General features: G+C 38.5%; 1 protein-coding gene across 6 annotated transcripts in view; it reads right to left on the bottom strand.

The window, feature by feature from the left end:
- NNT (nicotinamide nucleotide transhydrogenase) overlaps positions 1-20,407 on the bottom strand; it is a 95,092-nt gene that overhangs the window by 35,661 nt on the left and 39,024 nt on the right. For all 6 annotated transcript variants that reach the window (XM_079918553.1, XM_079918550.1, XM_079918551.1 and 3 more), the window contains 9 exons: positions 13,315-13,448; positions 12,630-12,821; positions 11,927-12,080; positions 8,393-8,554; positions 7,468-7,578; positions 6,467-6,612; positions 5,067-5,262; positions 2,004-2,237; positions 319-479 (listed from right to left, as the gene is read on the bottom strand). In XM_079918553.1, coding sequence (XP_079774679.1) covers positions 319-479; positions 2,004-2,237; positions 5,067-5,262; positions 6,467-6,612; positions 7,468-7,578; positions 8,393-8,554; positions 11,927-12,080; positions 12,630-12,821; positions 13,315-13,448 — 1,490 coding nt within the window. The remainder of the gene's footprint in view (positions 1-318; positions 480-2,003; positions 2,238-5,066; positions 5,263-6,466; positions 6,613-7,467; positions 7,579-8,392; positions 8,555-11,926; positions 12,081-12,629; positions 12,822-13,314; positions 13,449-20,407) is intronic.

The following is a 20,407-nucleotide window of genomic DNA, read 5'->3' as shown; positions in this document are numbered from 1 at the left end:
CACCTAATGAACAGAAATGAAACCCCTGGCTTTTTAAATTCCCATTCACCAACACATTGATCCAGTGAAAAGACCCCAGAGCAAAAAAGATGTCACATGTGACAACTTTGACAGGAATTAGTAAGTGAAGAGAAAGAGTAATTTTCTCCTTACACTCTTCTATATTTTCCAGACTATCCAAAGATGAATACATAACAGCATTTTGAAACATTTTTATTCCATCAGGGGTCTTGAAGAGATAGAAATAAGATTAGACTGTAACCTAACAAAATACTTAGTTCCTCGCTAAGAATGTGCTTTCCATCTCTGACCTCTTACCATGATAGCAGACAGAGCTGACACAGAGCCCAGACAGGTGATGCCAGTGGTGAAGCTGGGGTCCATCATGAATGGGATGATTCCACCCACGCTAGCAGCCAGCAGGCCAGCATTGAGTAGGTGCCTTCCAGGGAGCAGGAGAGGGGCGGATTTCAGGATACCTAGGGCCAAGCATGTGGGAATCAGAACCTAGAACGTGTCACAAGAAACTCCCTCACACGCACACACTCTTAAGTGTGTGTCATTTAATCCTAAACCACCAAAATTTAACATTAGGATAAAAACATGCTACTTAAAATATCACTTTATATCACCAGCTACTGAAACATAAAAGTAAATTAGAGTTCTTACACATAAATATTAATGGAAGTAGGAAAAGTAGGGCTTGACTTAATTGTCCTTTACTTTGATCACACAACAATTTCCTTACTCTTTGTCATGGAATCATGAAAAGTGATTTTTTTTTCCCCCCGTATGACCAATACAGAAGTTAAGTGTGGTTTTATTTATTGAAAATGTCAAAACAGAGTCCTAGAACATTAGCCTTTCTGATTGTATCAACTGAGCCCAAGGGAGAAGGGTCCTTGTTTGCTAGTTGGTTCTAAAGACAAAGCACGTACTAACATCTTACTTATGGTACATCTTCTCCTTTTCTTAGCCCCTTTTTGTTTCTTTTGTAAAAGTTGCCACTGCTGTTTTATTTATTTTTTGGTTTACCTTCCTTTTTGATTGTCTCCTCCCCAAGAATATAAGCTCCATAAAAAAATAAAATAGGGGCTTCCCTGGTGGCGCAGTGGTTGAGAGTCTGCCTGCCGATGCAGGGGACACGGGTTCATGCCCCGGTCCGGGAAGATCCCACATGCCACGGAGCAGCTGGGCCTGTGAGCCGTGGCCGCTGAGCCTACGCGTCCGGAGCCTGTGCTCCGCAACGGGAGAGGCCACAACAGTGAGAGGCCCACGTACCGCAAAAAAAAAAATAAAAATAAAAAATAAATAAATAAAATAAAATAAAATAATAAAGACAAAGCGTGAGACAAGAATATCATAGGCTTTAAGTTCTTTTGCGATTTTTAAGTTTCATGGAAGTTCCCCACTTAATTCTAATGACTTGATTACTGAGAGACAAGACCAGGTTTTTAAATCACAAACTAGTTTCTCTAGAGACTTGCTTTTTCATGAAAACACTGAAAGCAGCTATTTCTATTTTCATGATTGGCTTTAGCAGTAGCAAAAGCTGCCAGGCTAGCCCCCTAAAATGTGCATTTGTTTTAAAAGTAAGTACTGTATACTAATCACACAAATTTATTCAATAAGCCTCTCTCTATTCTGGAAAATGTATGAATCATTTCTGTGAATGTTACACCAGCATCTCCAACCAAGGATTATAAAGACGCTATTTTGTTCATACATATTATCAAAGGTCAACTAGTCCCTCTATGTGAATTTCTGTGCATTAGTTTCCTTCACTAGCTGTCTGCAGAAGACATGGCTTCAAAGCTTCGTGAGATCTGTAAGGATCAATAAAGGGAAGCCATGTTTATGGAGGAAAAAAAAACTTTCATAGTGTCATACAAATACTCTTCACCTAACAGGTTCTACTACTAAGCTATTTTCTGAAATTGAAATGGACCCCTAAACACCCTAAATAATAGATATTTACCTCTATGTTATACTGAATCACTTACCCTGCAATTTTCCATAGGCAACAAGAGACCCACTAAACGTGACACCACCGATGTAAGTACCGAGGTAGGCCACGGTCTTGGTAAGATTAGCTGCTGCATCCGTAGCGAAATGTGGATATTCTACAATGTACTCAGCTATGCACGTAAGCACAGCTGCCAAGCCCACTAAACTGTGGAAAGCAGCAACTAACTGAGGTAAATCAGAAATCTGGATGCGTTTCGCAATTGTCAGTCCTGTTGGAAAGTGAAAGTCAAAGAGAAATTAAAACTTGACAGACCTTTAAGAAACAACCCAATAAAGACCACACTTGAATATTACTCAGCCATAAAAAAAAGGAAATCTTGACATGGATGGACCTTGAGGGCATTATGCTAAGTGAAGCAAGTCAGACAGAGAAAGACAAATACCATAGGATCTCACTTTTATGTGGAATCTGAAACAAACAAACAAACAAACAAAAAACCAAGCTCATAGATACAGAGAACAGATTGGTGGTTGCCAGAGGCGGGAGGTGGGATGGGGGGTGGGCAAAATGGGTGAAGGGGGTCAGAAGGTACAAACTTCCAGTAATAAAATAAATAGTCCTGGAGATGGAATGTACAGCATGGTGACTATAGTTAATAAAGCTGTATTGCATATTTGAAAGTTGCTAAGAGAGTAGATCTTAAAAGTTCTCATCACGGGCTTCCCTGGTGGCGCAGTGGTTGAGAGTCTGCCTGCCGATGCAGGGGACGCGGGTTCGAGCCCCGGTCCGGGAAGATCCCACATGCCACGGAGCGGCTGGGCCCGTGAGCCATGGCCGCTGAGCCTGCGCGTCCGGAGCCTGTGCTCCGCAACGGGAGAGGCCACAACAGTGAGAGGCCCGCGTACCGCAAAAAAAAAAAAAAAAAAAAAAGTCCTCAGCACAAGAAAAAAAATTTTAACTATGTATGGTGATGCATGTTAACTAGACTTATTGTGGTGATCACTTTGCAATCTATATATATAAATATCAAATTATTATGTACATCTAAAACTAGTATAATATTATATGTCAATTATACCTCAGTTTAAAAAAAGGCCTCTTAAGGTTATTCATCATTGTCATTAATTAAGTATTTATCTGCTTCCTGGCAAAATATTCTCTTACAGGGACTATTCCGCAAGAACACTGGCTTAAATACCCTTTCAAATAGCACGCTCTTTCAACACACCTCACCAACGCCCAACTCCAAAGAACCCAAACACACAGCATCAACGTTCCTTACAACCTTTGAACACTCTCCCGGACTAACGCTTCTTCAGATTACTTAAAGCTCCAACTAAACCCCTTAAAAACCCCCCACTGCATGAATAACCCAGGCTCTCTTCCCTATCAGCCAACATTTGCCCCTGAGCACACAAGGAACAGCTGGAATATGAAGAAGGTCTAGGTTTTCAGGTGAGTGGATGGGAGCCAAGTCCAAAGGTAATGAAATGCAAATATCTGAGTAGTAAACAACCAAATCAGGAGACTCTGAAGGAGTTGCCTGGCTACAGGTAGGGGGAATAGAAGGACTGGGGCTCACAACATTTGCAAAGGTCATGCCTAAAGGTTGTCCTGCCATGAACCTACAGCACAAGCATTTTGCTTCAAGTGCTTTTCCAGGGACTGTCAAGAAAGGATGCACAGCTTTCCCAGGTAAGTATAAAAGGAGATGTAAAGCTAATGCTGTGCTTGGTAAGTATTTAACCACCAGCCCCTCAGAATAAAAACGTGCATGTGTAAATACATACATGAGTTTTTACTCATAAAAATGTATGCGGCACACAATTTTTAAACAATAAAAATATATACAATACTCTTTACTGTAAGTTTCATATAACCAATTGACTCACAGAATGTTACCAAATTCTGGTATATGTAGCCAACCTAGTGTTTGCAACTGATGAATGAGTGTGGTTCCCACATGAATGTTGGTTGAGATTTTTGTTTACTCTAACAAGTAAGACGAGAGTGAAACGAGATGTATATAAGAACTTCACTCACTGTCAACCATGTGAGTGGCAATTTTGCTGAATCTGATAATAGTTTCCAAGTACTGGAAGAATATTTGCTCAATTTTTTTGTGCAATTCACAATGTAATGACAAAACACACTTTTAAGTTTAAGCTTGCATTATTAATATTTTCTCCATCACCTTACTAGGTATGGACAATGAACAAAACAATAAATGAAACACAGATTCATAGAATTTGTTGATTTCCATGGTGTAAATACAACTGCCATGGCTGCTCTCACGCTACCAACATGATGTCATTAAATATGGGTTCAGGAAGAGATGTACAGAAGCCCCATCATTACATAGTATTTCTACTACACAGACACAAGACACATGGATAATCTCAAAAGCAGAGATAATAAAAGCTAGTGAATTCATTAGAAAGTCATGAGTGTTTAGGATTATTACCTTTGTTTCTAGTTTATTTATTAAGTTTATATAATTTAATTTTTGATAATAGCTGTGTTTAATAACCAACTCGAAAGATTCTTGAAAATTTAACAACCAACCCCAGCACACCACTGAATAAGACTAAAAGAGTGTTTTTTTCTGCTGGCACGTGTTTTTCACGTTTTTAACAGGTCTCTGAAGCAGAATCTTCTGCTGTTATTTATACCCAGCAGAATAAAAGATGAGCCTATAGATAGTACACATATAAGTATTCCAATCCCCTGTTCAATTATCAGCTAACTGGACAGAGTCAATAAAGGAAAACAAGAACTGAGCACAAGGTATTTCTCAGTCCACTCTTTTGACACAGTTGATATTACTCCGTGTTTTAAAATGTTTACTTCTGAATGAGAATTACACCAACTGTGATGACTTTTTGCCAAAAGAATATTTACTGAAGCAACTTCCATTAAGGCAATTTAATTCCTTCATCAATATGGGCCTCAAACAGAAATATGTATATTCAGAAACTGAAGTGCAATTAAAAAGTTCTTACTCCTAAAAAAGTATTCTTAAATCTCTGAGCCTAACTGCCGTCAGGTGTTCAAAGGGCATGGACTTACATAAAGGCAGAAACCCACAAGTGCTTACCAATGGTACCGCCCAAAGCCATTGCTCCAGACATCTGAGCTAACAGTTCTGGGCACGGTTTTAGGCCTCCAAGGGTGGCTGCCAGGCCTCCAGCCACCCCAATCATGCCCAATGCATTGCCAAGACGCGCAGTTCCCTGGGTGGAAAGCCCGGCCAGGGCACCAACACAGCACAGGCCAGAGCCCAGGTACACAATCTTTTCAAAGGAAAGGGAAGAGAAAGAGAGAGATTATCAAAACCTTCAGTCTACTAGCTTAAGGAGAACTCCTCTTGAGGAAACACGATTCTCTAAGGACAATTTTAAATTCAGACAATAGAAGGACCAATAGAGCTCTTTTTTTAAATATTTCAATATATTTTCCTATCCATTAAGGATATTACCATATTAAATACTTTAAATTGTACTTGCAATTATACCATTTATGTACATTGGCTTCTTCTGGACTTGATAGCATACAAATGCATATAAAAGTACCTAAATTTAAATAGAGTTATTACGGGATCTAGACCTGACCTAATGCTATAAGTGAGCCATCCCCTGAGGTTGTAAGTGCCAGAGACCGTGCTGTATACTTTACTTATGCTGTAACTCAGTCTCATGAGAGTCACAGGAGGAAAGAATCATCATCCTCATTTTATAAAAGAGAAAACCAGTGCTTAAAGAGGCCACATAATTTTTCTAAGGGCAAACGATCAGTAAATAGCAAATCTGGGATGCAGACATACGTCTCCCTGACTCACTGTTCTAACTCTTCTCAAAAAAGATTGTGTTCATTCAACAAACAGTACCTGTTAGAAACAGCATAAACCAAAGGAGACCTGATTTTTCAGCTGTCAGAGAGGCTGAAATAGTCATTGAAAAGAAAGGTATGACTGAGTTTGGAACAAAGTTGAGTCTCTATTATAAATTATATTTAGACATGGAACTTTCAAAGTTCAACGTGATTATTTCTGTTTCTCTACACAGCATGCATTTTTAAATTAGCTTTTTTAAATGCACTGGCATAACATCTCCTGGATCCACAGGGGAAGAAAGTAAGTAGGAAAAGGACTAATGATATCTAATAATAAAAATGTTTTACTGATTATTTCATTGTATCCCTACAACAATCCAGCCAGATACATAAAAAGGGTACTAATAAACTTCTTGCCTCTTTTTACATGTGGAAAAACTTAGGGACAAACAGGTAAACCCATCCTTGCAGACTTGGCAGGCAAATCTGTCTCTAGAATCCAAGGTCCTGATTCTTAGAGGATGAGAATGCTCTATTTGACCAAGATGTTTCAAAAGTTACTGTCGTATTTGCTTGATAGAATTTGAATTTTGGTAATGATAATGTTAGGTCTACTTGGGATGAAGACACAGTACAAAAGTAAAAGCTTTCAAAAGAGACTCTTACTTGTTCAATGTTATAACCACTGGAGAGGGCAGCTAAGTATCCTCCAACAAAGGTACCGGCAGGGAGCAGATACAGGTAATTGTGTTCTGGGGGGTCGGTGGGACGTTTGAACATGTCCAGCATTCTCTGAGTCACCAGAAAGCCACCTTATCAAAGTAAATATAAAACAGAAAGAGGTATCTCATTGAGCAACGTAATTTTTAAAGGGCTACAAGTTTTCTATCTTAAGCACATCTTTATCATCTAGGAATAAATATCATTTTAAGTAACATTTCAGAACCTCGAAATTAGAAGTTATTCTATTATTCAAGCCAGTTACATTGAAGGGAGGAACCCTTAATACATTTAGGAAGAAAATTTGCTCTCAGAGTATAAAACCAACCATTTCTGCATGACTAACAATAAACAGCCATTCAAACAGCTCGGGAATGCAGAAGATCAAAGGCCAGGGGTTTTCTTCTAATAGGTTATTCTGTTTGTTAAACCCTATAATAAGCGATAAAAGAAAAACTACCGTATCAGCTGGCACCAGGTCTGTTTGGACACGTTAAAGAATTTATAGCTACAAAATATCATCGAATGAGTTTCATATACAAGTGATGTGCTAGGCTTTCAGTTTTCAGGAACATAGGCCAGGATAAGGCAAAAGGCTAAAGTTTTATCTAAAATTATACCCATTTAAAGATGTTATGGTGATAGCTCTAAGTCAGCTTAATTCAAAACTATGCATTAAATAACTTTCCAGTTAACCTGTAGGCATTGTAGTTAACCTTTGGGGCATTCAGGGGGAGGGTGTTCTCTTATCAAATAGTTTCTAAAACTTACCAATGGGCAAAATAACTAATTTTCCTTCACACAGAGCATTTATCATCTGAGTGAAACATTTTTTAAAGGCATGATTAAATTCTTAAAAATCAGAATGTTTGTTTTATATTGATTTATATTTGCTTCTCGTGTCTCCACTAAAAATCGCACTCTGGGTTCTTTCACTGTCCTCATACCTGCAATGTTGACTGAGGATATGAATGTAGCAAGAGCAGCAAGGCCCTGAGAAGTTGTGGAAGGATACAAATGTCCTCCCATCAGCACCAACCCACCAACTGCGGTCAACCCTGGGAAGAAAGCATGGATATATTAAACAGTAGCTAATAGTCGTGCTGCCAAATCAAATGTCATCGCTGAAAGACCTCACAAGCACATGCATCATAAAGGAGAGAGTTCTCACACACATTCTCACTGAAGTACTTTTGTGGGCAAAGAGTTACCAAAACATATTCTCCTTTTGCATAAGAATTTTAACCTTTACTTTCTAGCTCTGTTCCCCTGATAAAGATATAAATCAGTAATGTTACTAGACAACATCGTTCATGGTGCAAAGGGACCTCTGGTGGTTACACAACTGGAAAATACTATGCATGAACAATAAATATATGATGGTGAAAGCCCATAGCTTTGGGCTTTCCTGAGCATAGTACTTCTTGGAATTGGACCTGTTCCCGGTGGAGATCCTGAAAGCCATGCCTGTGCAAGAGATGCCCAGTGGGGCCATGGTTTCCAAGCCACAGCAGCTCCCACATCTGTCCACATAGCTGTGTGGACCCTTCATGGCCCATGCTGCCGCTGTGAAACACTGTTTCCAAATTTTATCAGAGGAATCCCTTCTTTAAAGGAAATCATAACTGAAAGAAGGAACAGTAGCTCTGCACTGCTTGCAACAGGAGCAGCCCAAAGGTATGACACACTCCATCGGCCTCTCACTTCCAACCCCACCTCTGCACCCTCTGGGAGCCCGAGTCACCACAACCACCAAGATGCCAAGCCCTATAATTTGGAAAACACAGACTTTATAAACCTCACGGAAAGCACTCCTAGAGTTGAATAAGCCCTTGAAAACCTAAATTGAGGGAAAACAAGAGGCGAACAAACCTGAGATTGCATTAGTCACAGACATCAGTGGTGAGTGGAGAGCGGGGGTCACTCCCCAGACAGTGTGGTAGCCCACAATGCCAGCCAAGCCAAAAGTGGTCACCATCTGGGAAAAGGCTAAATTGGGAGCCGCAATGCCCAAACCCAGTATCCCAGTGAGACCTAGAGAAAGAGAGGAAACAGTGTGAGTTCACATCCAATTATCTCGGGAGGATTAAAAGCACACACACACCCACACACAAACAAACATGTGGGACAGTCAATGCTTTAAAATTCCACACCCTTGCCAATAATGAGATTTTTTGAGATGTTCCATGACTGGGAAGAGGGGTGGTGAAAGGGAGTTAAAGGTATTGCGAACAAAATTCAACTTCCTGACCACCACTCCCCAAAATAAAATAAATTTTAAACATCTAGTAAAATTTATGAGTCACCTTAATAACAATTTGCACATTTTCCTCTGTATAACTTGTCCTCTTCCCCATTTTAACTTTCACTGACAGTGCCACATGTGTTTATACAAGTGTTTTTATTCCAGAATTATAGGCCTATAAAGGATCTACCAAAGCATTTTCTACTTGGGCAACACACAACCTTTATAAGACAGACTTCTGTGAGGCCAAGTTCATGTCACTCTCAGATTTGGCTGAGGAAGAAGGATTTTAAGAGAGTAGGAAGGATTTCATTCACTCCAGCACCTCCCCAAAACATATGGCTTCCACCCACCCGGGACAGAAGTTTTGCAATTGCTCCTGAATCTGGACTGGACTGCTGGCCAGGGTAGTCAGCTCCAGCCCCAACACTAAGTCAGCAAACAGGATTTTACAAAGAAAAGGAAAAAAAAAAAAATACGAATTAAATTAAGAATGTGCAGAATACAAACAGTCAGCTCTCAACATACATCTTTAATTATCGCCTTTCCTAATAGCAAACATGTGGATGGCTGTTCTGCAACAGAGGAAAGGGTTACCTAGTGGTCAGTGAAAACCAACTGATAATGGGTGACCAGAAAGCTGGAATTTAACTTTTTTGAATAAGGTACTTTTATCCCTTGATATAAACTATTTCTTTATAAGTGGCATAGCTGGAACATTAGCAGTTGACATTCATTTTACTTTACATCAGTCAATAAGACTGTAGTTTTAAATTTTTTTTTAATTTTTTTCACTGCCCCACACAGCATGTGAGATCTTAGTTCCCCAACCAGGGACTGAACCAGTGCCCCCCGGAGTGGAAGCACGCAGTCTTAACCACTGGACCACCAGGGAAGTCTCTGTAGTTTTAATTTTTATTTTCCTACCCACATACAAGATTTCCAGTGTTCCAATGGATGGCCTGTTAACCATCTGGAGGGAGAGTTAGACAGAATATTGTTTTGTGTTTCAGTTAAACATCAGATAAGGGCTGTACAGGGTTATATTTAAGGACATGTTTTCTTAAGCCAGACTGCCTGGTTCAAATCCTGGCTCTACTGCTTGTCAGCTGTGTGATCTCAGGCAAGTTACTTAAACTCTCTGTGCTCCAGTACCCTCATCTGTAAAATTATTAACCCTCTCTGTCGTCATCTGGAAAAAGAAAATAATAATATGCCCACTTTACTGAGTACCTATAAGGAATAAACGAGCTAAGGCACGTGAAGTGTTTTAGCACAATGCCTAGCACTCATTAAATGCCCACATTAGTTCAGAAGCACTAAATTACCATAACCTGCAGTCAATTGTGTTGGGCATCTAAGATAGAAATCCCACATCTGAAGGTTTTCTTTTCTTTTGTTTTTTAATAAACTTATTTATTTTATTTATTTATTTTTGGCCGTGTTGTGTCTTCGTTGCTGCATGAGGGCTTTCTCTAGCTGTGGTGAACAAGGCCTACTCTTTGTTGCAGTGCGTGGGCTTCTCATTGCAGTGGCTTCTCTTGTTGCGGAGCACAGGCTCTAGGCACGTGGGCTTCAGTAGTTGTGCTACATGGGCTCAGTAGTTGCGGCTTGTAGGCTCTAGAGAGCTGGCTCAGTAGTTGTAGTGCATGGGTTTAGCTGCTCCTCAGCATGTGGGATCTTCCGGGACATGGATCGAACCTGTGTCCCCTGCAATGGCAGGCGGATTCTTAACCACCGTGCCACCAGGGAAGCCCCAGGTTTTCTTATTAACTATTTAATAAACTAAAGTCTTTTCTATAATACATTCAGTAATGTCAAATGTGCTACATTTAGTTTGTATAACAGAGGAAAAAGAAAAGAAAAACAGAGAAAAAAAGAAAAGAGAAAAAAAGCAAATCACATTCTTTGAAGAATGCTAGTCAAATAGATTCCTAACAAATACACAAGAAAAACGCTTGGTTTTATTATAAAGGAGGAAGTTTTAGGGTACAGAAAATAAATATAAGGCCATCCTTTTATTCACTGGAATATGCCAATGTCATATCTATTAAAATGCAATAAACCTTGACTCAATAAACGTAAGAGAAACCTAGAAAAATAAATCATCATTCATGCCTCACTACATTTCCTTATGAATTGTAAAGAGAAATGGAAATTTACAACCCTGCTGACAATACTCTCCATGCACAAAACAGTAACATGGTTTCTTTTTTTTTAACAAGTAAGAGCAAATAGGGACACTGCTCCATCTATTCACAATGTTCGCAACTAAAGGCTTTTTCAGTCATTTTGCTGAGACTTGCTCTTTATTCAAGGAGAGTTACATATTTAGCTTTAAAACATCTGGACTCACATGGGAATTTGGAGAATGCTGAGGCTACAAGAATTCTGTGTGCTTTGTACTGGTCCTTATTCTTTATAGTTGGCTTTTGTTTTGTTTTTATTTTGGCTCTAAGCAAATCTAAACATTTTTACTTCATTCTATGAGACAGAAACCAATTTAAAATCAAATATCCATATTTCAGACTCTAACAGTTCATAGCCAGAATGAATATTTATCATTATTTTATGATAATTCTTTACTGCCTTCATGAAGGTGAATTAGAAAACAAAGAATCTATGTTAAATTGTAAAGAAAGAGATAAAAATTTTTAAATTGAATTTTTTTTTTTACTAGGTGAATAACTTACTGTTTATTCTTCAATGCAAATATTTGGTTCCCCAGTCTTACCCAGAGGTGCAGATAATCACAAGTGATGTTTTATAAACCACAAAAAATAAACCAATAACCACATTTACATGCACTTAACACCAACACAATCTGTCATACATCGATACTCATTATATTTGATATATATAAAAATATTAACTATATTTTATATGTTTTCTATAAAAGTATTAACAGCCTATGTATTATTTCACACTCATTCAATCCAGCATTTATCCCAGTGCCTGCATCTCTGAGGGTACACAATGCAGTCTCCACGTCCACAGAGGTGGGACAGATGACATGTATGTGAAAATTGCTTCTAACAGGCCCAAGTCCTGATGGAATCCAACAAAGGACAACAGCATTTCATTTACTAATTTTGACAATTAATACATAACTCACAAAATTCAAAGAATTTGGACTAAATCTTCATAGATGGGACCCTCACCTGCTGTATATACAGAAGCTGATGTCATCGTCTTCCTGAAGGGCGTGACAGTAGCTGCTTTTTCGGCCTCCAACTCAGCCACTGTCCTCTGTTTTACTGGGGCACCTTGAGGAATATTTTTCGGTGTGGGAGCAGGGAAGATCACTTCGCCATCCTAACAGAAATCAGAAAAATAGCACTTTTTAATCCAGCATTCAGTCAATCCAGTGTTGGGGAAAAACTCTTCTTTGAAAAGTAATTTTAAATAAATATAGAAATTCACGTAATTTATAATATCACTTTATATAAATATATATCACACATGTATATAAATAATGTCTGTGTCATGCATACATACATAGATGTACAATTAGTACATGTACAGAACATATAAGGAAGAATACAGAACAAACTTAAAAGCAGATAGGTGGGGGAGGGGGAATATTTAATTTTTACTTTATTCAATTCTGGGTTTTTTGTCTGTTTTTTTGTTTCTGCTTATCAAAAGCAATGCATATTTTAGGTGAGTCACACATGTATATAAATCTTGCAATATTTTTCTTTAAACTGTTCTACATTTTTAAACAATTTTTATTGGCATAAACCCAACACATCAATACTTTATTAGAATATATTCCAATTCCAAAATAGGATCGTTCTGTAAACAAAAATCCTAAAACAAATATATAATGAAAACACAGGAGAAACAGATCTCTTCACTTACCTTCATCACTACAGTTCCTCTAATGACGTGACCCATTGTACCAAAGTCAAAGTCATCTTTCACTTCAAAATAAAAATTGTCTTTGTCAGAGCTGATGGCCTTCAGGAGCTTGGTGATGTTGTTGGAATACAGGGTGCTGGCCTGAGTGGCCATTCGGCTGGGAAGGTCTGTGTAGCCTATGTGAGTAATCCCCTAAACAAACAAAAATACAGTCAGAAAGGTCTGTTACTAAATGCCCATATTCTTTCTAGGACAGTTCTCAGTCAAGGCTAAGTTCTGAAATTACAAATCTTTATAAATATATACACACACTCACAAATACATATTTCAAAAGGAGCTTTAGGGCTTCCCTGGTGGCGCAGTGGCTGAGAGTCCGCCTGCCGATGCAGGGGACACGGGTTCGTACCCCGGTCCGGGAAGATCCCACATGCCGCGGAGCGGCTGGGCCCATTAGCCATGGCCACTGAGCCTGCACGTCCGGAGCCTGTGCTCCACAATGGGAGAGGCCACAACAGTGAGAGGCCCGCGTACCACAAAAAAAAAAGGAGCTTTAAGTGTGACTGTTTTTAAGTTTAGAAAATTTCAGGCCTCAGTTTCTCTAAATATTTAAAGCAATAAACACCCTCTCACAAATCAATAAAGATATAGGAACAAGTTAATAGATAGAGGAAGCTTTGTGCTGTACCTTATGAACATAAAGTTCTCCTGGCTTGGTGGTTTCAAAGTTTCCGCCAGCCTCAGCAGCTAAATCCACAACAACTGAACCTTCCTTCATGGACTCGATCATTTCTTTACTAAACAAAACGGGAGCTTTTTTACCTAATAAAACCAAAGAAAAGAGTACAAATTACATGGTAATTTCTTAAAACTTTATATTCTAATTATTACAGTAGTCTCTGGGTACCCAGGAATTTAACATCTGAATATATAACTCTTTCAAAGAGACCCCCTAAAGTTCATAACACAGGTGAGACTGGTCAGTCTCCTAAGGAAGAAATAGGATGAGTGTGAGCTGCAAAGCCAGTGGGTGGGAGGGAGCCGCTTAGCCAGAGAGCAAGCCTTGTCATTTGCTAAGCATGGAAATTTCAGCTAGCACTGCTCTTCCCAACTGGTTTACACCCTGTACCACTCATGAAGAGATCAACATTTTGCCTGTTTCTTTACAAATGCATAATAAATAAGCTAGTAAGGAAACTATGTGCACCCAAATTGGACGATTCATAAAGATCACAAATGTCAAGGGAACATTCAACAGTAATCTATGAATGACAAAATAGAGTATTTCCAATCGTCTTAACCAATGGCACCAGATTTTCCCACATGCTATATTAATCTACCTTAATTTAACACAGGATAACTTCGAGGAGAGACAGGGAAGTACCATGAAATGGAAACAGTAGGATACCACAACTCCGAAAAATCTTAGGAACCACTCATACATTTTTATTCCCACTCAACAACTATGTATTCTGCACCTCTGGTGAGTCGAGCTCCATGCCTGGTGCTGGGAGTGTACTGGTAGATAAACAGAAAAGATCCCTGTTCTCATGGAGCCTGCCCCTCATGAGATATTTCACATCTTATAATAAATCGTTTACTAATTCTTTCATAGAGGATAAAGCACCAAACATAAGGATTTTTCAAGCTAACATAAATTAATATGTTCAACAGGGGTCCACACTGTGGGTATAATACCTCGTTCAAGTTTCATAAAACAGTGTAAATATCTAAGCCAAAAGAGAAAGGAAATAAACTTGCGAGACTGGCCACAGGAAAGCAGAGAATTAATGGCCTAATGATCTTTTTTTTTCTTCTTTCGAAAGTTTTCAACTCTGTGTCTACAGAATTTTAGTAAAAGCACTGTCAGTTTTATAAATGGAAATCAACTCAAAGTAAAATTTGCATGATAATAATCTGCTTTTCAATCTACTTGACTGGAATATATGCGATTCAAAAAAGAAAAATAACCTTTTTTTGTAGCACGTGTGAAAAACAAAGTTGTAAAGATACATGTGGGTGTATCTCCTTTCTCAATGCTAACCTTATACTTCCAAGATCAAGCCCAACTCCTAAGCCTCCTATTATCCAAGGCCTTTCTCCCCGGGCTGAAGCACTCCTCTTAGCAGTTCTCCTCACTACTGTCCCACTGGACCTTCTGCTCCAGCCACAATGGTTTGTTAGAGAAGCTCTGGTTCTCTCTTCTGAGTCTCCATGAAAAAGAGCAAGAATGAGGAGATCTTTTCCCAAAGACAACACACCCTTTGGTCCTGGTAGTTTTGCCACTTCTCAAAATTCTCTGGAATTACGTATTCCTTTCCTCTACCCTCCCGCACTGTAGTCCACCAAAGGTATCTTGAATACTTAAACATTACTCGAGCATGAGAATTTGGGGATGCAAACAACAGCATCTGAGGACTCGTCCCAAACTAAAGGTCATGCTGACCAGCACTGCAGTGATGTAAAGCTCTGGATGACGTGGCTGCATCTACATAAAGCGGCGAGTTTAAAGGGCTAACCTGTACTTTGCAGGTATTTACTGTCGTCACCACCCACCCCCAGCCCTTGTCCAGAGCCCCTCCGTTATTAACCAGACTCCCGTTTGCCACAGCCTTTCCTCCCACCTTACTTGTACCCTCCAGTCTTAGGTCGACGTGCCTTAAGCTACTCTTCTGGCTAGAACCAAGTTGGACCCAGGCGCAACCCCTTTGAATTCTAACCACACCAACTTTACGACCATCGACCTCACAAATTGGATTTGGCATCTAACTAATTTCTCCCGCCCTAGACATTCTGGATTCCTTCTTCCTTCTGAGATATCTATAGCTACAGATCAGACCCTGCATCTGTAATGCTGCCCACTTTATAAGACGTCAAGTGGCCAAAACCATTTAGGCTCCCTAGAAAACATCTGATGCACCACCTATTTCTCTTCTTTGATTTTACTTATTCAACCTTCACAGAACAATTTTGCAGTGGCTGACACAACACACACACACACACACACACACACACACACACACGTGTGTCATAACAGAGATAACAGGTGTTCCGTCCATATTATCACTCTGAAATTCAACCGCTTTTGAAAGGATAGCATTTTCTTTCACTTAACAGTATTTTACTTAGTACATAGCCAAATAACTGGAGGGTAAGTTAAAAGAATAGACTTAAATTACAGAGGAATGTTTAAAAGACATGGAATTATTACAAGTAAAAGCACACAACAGAACAGTATGTATAGGATGTTCCCATTCAGTAAAAAAAAATTTACATATACATATGTATGAATGTTTCAAGAGTGTGTGTGTGTGTGTGTGTGTGTGTGTGTATAGATACATACACACACACAAAAAAAATATTACATATACTATATAGTTCCTAGCAAATTCTATAGAGTATAATGTTTAACAATAACAGGACGTCTTTGAGTAGTAAGACTAAGAATAATTTATTTCCGTCTTTGTGCTTTTTCTTATCTCCCAAGTGTTCTAGAAGAGCTTGTTTTCATGTTATACTTTTAAAAATTCAATAAGGGCTACAGGGAATACAATGATGAATATAACAGTGCAGCTGCCTTTAAGAACTCACATGTGGATTAACTTTTTGAAAATTCTGAAAAGTGCAGAAATGCAAATTAAAAACAGAAGAAGGGAAGAAAGGAGCCAAAAGAGGAGCAGAGTAGCACAAAAAAGTTCCAAACGAGCAAATCCTCAAAAGATTAGGTCAAGGGAGGGAAAGACTGAGAAGGAAATTTCAAAGTACTATCCTACCCTGACGGCCTACTATGATAAAACTGTAATGTAAGGTAAGTGCAGCATCACAAAATGGAAGGAACAAAAGGAATAAGATGATTAGCTAGGTTTTGGGGGAAAAAATTCCCCAAACCTAATATCTTACTTCAAACTGAACTCTGAACTCTATAGGTCAGAATTAATTATAAAAGAAGGGCTTCCGTGGTGGCACAGTGGTTTAGAGTCCGCCTGCCGATGCAGGGGACACGGGTTCGTGCCCTGGTCCGGGAAGATCCCACATGCCGCGGAGCGGCTGGGCCCGTGAGCCATGGCTGCTGAGCCTGCGCATCCGGAGCCTGTGCTCCGCAACGGGAGAGGCCACAACAGTGAGAGGCCCGCGTACCGCAAAAGAAAAGAAAAGAAAAGAAAAAAAAGAAAAGAAAAAAATCAACCCATAAAGAAAAGAAAAAAAGGAAACACTTTGTGAATATCTCTCCTATCTTTGGATTGAAAAGTACTTCCTAAATTTACGGAAATGGGAAAAGTTACAAAGGAAAATGTCAATAGGCTTAAATATGAAAAAGGTATGTATTACTATCCTCAAAAAAAATAAACACGACAAAAAATTAATACAATAAAAATCTCACAGAAGTTTAAATAAAAACAAAACACTAAGATCCTAATTGATAAATAAACAGCAAATACAAATGGCCAATTCAAAGAGAATGGTAACAACCAAATGAAGAAAGTTCACCCTCAGTAAGACTAAAAGAAATGTGAGTACAAAGAGTGAGATACATTTTTGCCCTCAAACTGAAAGAGTCAACAAAATCCAAATACTTCTGAAATGAAACAATTAGCTGGAAAATCTACTAATGAGATTATGAACTGTGTAATCTTTCAACAAAGCATAGTAGATCAAGTGTGTATCAACAGGCCAAAAATACTGATATTCATTCATCCAGTAATTCTACTTCTAAGGTTTGATTAATCCTGGGGAAATCAATGAAAGTACAGATACAAGAATAAAGCAGAAAAAAAATGTTAGAACATTATTTTTAATTGACAAAAACTGGAAATAAATGAAAAGGCTAACTTTGGGAGAACAGTTACATTAAATACAGCACATTCAAACAAGAAAATTGCACAAACCATTAAAATATATTTGCAAAGAGTTCTTACTGACTTATTATGTTAAGGGAGAAAACTTATGATATAATAATATTAAGTGGAGAAAGTAAGAAAGATATTTTATCTTCATCTAACATGATAAAAATGCATGGAAAAAAGGCTGAAAGAAAATGGTAAAATGTTAAGAGTATTTTTCACTGAGTAGAAGGATCACAAATGATCTTTATTTTCTACTTTGTACTTTACTGCATTTCCAACAAGTCATACTATTTTTATAAACAGATAAAGCATAAAGTTTTAAAGTTTCCCCGTTTAAGCTGAGGACAGAGATTAAAGAGTTGCACTAGAAGAATTAAAATAACTTAGAAATGCCCTTAACCAGTCTGTTAACTTACCAATTGAAAACACTGCACTCAAAATCCTCTGCCCTCCCTGCTACAGTAAAGGAAGCTATACAGTTAGGACAGCCTTTCAAAGAGTGAATCCAAACACTTATACAGGCAGACAGAAACATAACTAAGGATGGATAATAGACAGGAAGATGTGCACAGATTTTTTTATAATATGTAACATAGAAAAGAATATATCCAATGTTTAATTAGAGATGTCCCATATAGAGATGTCCCATAATTACCCCAGTGACAGCCCTGTGCAGATCCTAGACACAAGGATAAAAGATCCAATGAGCATATCAGGTGTTTCAAGACAGGACTGTAGAAGGCAGAAGAGTTAATAAAAGAAGGCAGATAAGAGGTATTTTTTTAGAGGCACAATTGGGCTTTCCCCTTTTGACTGCTCATTTCTGTTAATTTTATCATTTATCTGCAAAAGATGAGATACACAAAAAGACCAAGACTGTTACATCTCTTCAAACCACCCTCCCCCAAAAATCACTGATTGAAAAAATTAACAAGGAGAAAAAAAAAATTTTAATATATTTCCTGGCACAATACAAACTGTGGGTGAAAGATGTTCAACTTCATGAAATATTTCTTGGTTCCTTATGGTTCATGGACATTAAGTTCCTGGTAAGATTACTCAGTTCCCTCCCAGATGGGAGTTTATTTCCATACTTTTGCCAAGACAATGGTAGGACAACATGCACTCACAGTCATCATTCAAGGATTCATCCATTCATTGACTCAAGCAATAACTTAATGCCTACCACGTGCAGGCTAGATGGGGAAGGAAAGCTTTACTTACAGCTCTAAGGTCTCATAGTTTAGGATTGAAAGAGGTTGCATTCAAAGATTAGTTGCATTCAAAGATTTATTAGGAGAATAGCTAAGATACTTATAGCACTCATCTAAAAGTTTTAATTATAGTTTCCCAATTGGATGGCCATTATTTAGGGTGAGTAGAGGTGCCATAGATTAGTGTAAGGCATCCCTGAATCTCTGTGTGCACCCAGAACTGCCAATAGACAGAAAAAAACGCCTCACACATGTGCACTGTTTCTAGACGTATGTATGTATGGCTGTGATTCACACAAAGTTATTCTGAAATGTGACTGAATTCATAGGATCTTTTCATACTCATGGGTTCTCATTAAACGAATACTAAGATGCAGTTTTTAAAGTAGTAAATTCAAAGATTTCTAGAAAAAAAATTACTTCTTTCTAAAAATAGCTTTAACAACTTTTCACTATGCAGCAAAAGAATATACCACTGGCCTCTCTACAACAGTAAATTAAAAAAAGAGAGATTTGGCTTAAACTAAATCTCAACAGCTAAAGATTTACTGGAAAGTTTTGCAATATATTATACCTCTCTGAATAAATCAGGCCTAACGTGATCATCTGAAATCAATAAATTCTCAGATTCTATCTTACTGGAAAAAGAATCAAGCCCTCACAAACAACTTTAATCACAAAAAAAAAGAAAGAAAGAAGGAAAAATTAATAGGAAACCACTAAAAATATTAAGAACAACAAGACACCAAGATGAAAAACGCTTACCACAAAATTTTATAATAATTCCCAAGAGCATTTAGCATTATTTACTGGAATTATTCAATGGCATTTAATCAGATGGGGAAATTCCTAACTTCCTGGCCTGTAAGCCGTCAAATTAAGCAGGCTCAAGAAAAACTTTCTGGGCTTCCCTGGTGGTGCAGTTGCTAAGAATCTGCTTGCCAATTCAGGGAACACGGGTTCGAGCCCCGGTCCGGGAAGATTCCACGTGCCGCGGAGCAACCAAGCCTATGCACTACAACTACTGAGCCTGTGCTCTAGAGCCCGTGAGCCACAACTACTGAAGCTTGTACACTTAGAGCCCGTGCTCCACAGCAAGAGAAGCCACCGCAATGAGAAGCCTGCGCACTGCAACGCAGAGCAGCCCCCGCTCGCCGCAACTAGAGAAAGCCCGCAAGCAGCAACGAAGACCCAACGCAGCCAAAAATAAATAAATGAATTTATAAAAACAAAGAAAAAGAAAAACTTTCTGCTTTAACAAGAACATGGTATATTTAACAGTATAGTAATAAAGAGATTAATAATATAAATTATAGAGTATATGTCTCCAAATGAAAATAGATTTCTCATGAACAAGTACTATAAATAAAGGATAATTTTTAATGTAACACAATACTATATATTGACTACATGCAAAACAGAGCATGTAAAAATGTTCTGAACCTTAGTATTTATACAGTAAGAAATGTCATTCTAAGCATATAATTTTATACTGAGCACTAGTGTTTATCCAGCATCCTCTTGTCACTACTTTGATTTCCATTTTCTCCACACAGTCCATGAGCTTCAGGAGAAATGACCTGAAACTACTCCAGAGGCAGGCCTCGCTGGCTTAAGGGTAATCTCAGCACCTACTGAAGACCAGTTCAGAAATCCAGGTGTAAGCTGAGGGGCATCTCATTGCCCTGCCTACATGGATTGGTTCAGAAGTGGGGATGTAACC

Source organism: Stenella coeruleoalba, assembly GCF_951394435.1.
Source record: "Stenella coeruleoalba genome assembly, chromosome: 3".
In the NCBI taxonomy this organism is placed as follows: Eukaryota; Metazoa; Chordata; class Mammalia; order Artiodactyla; family Delphinidae; genus Stenella; species Stenella coeruleoalba.
This window is presented reverse-complemented; position numbering and strand designations above follow the sequence as displayed.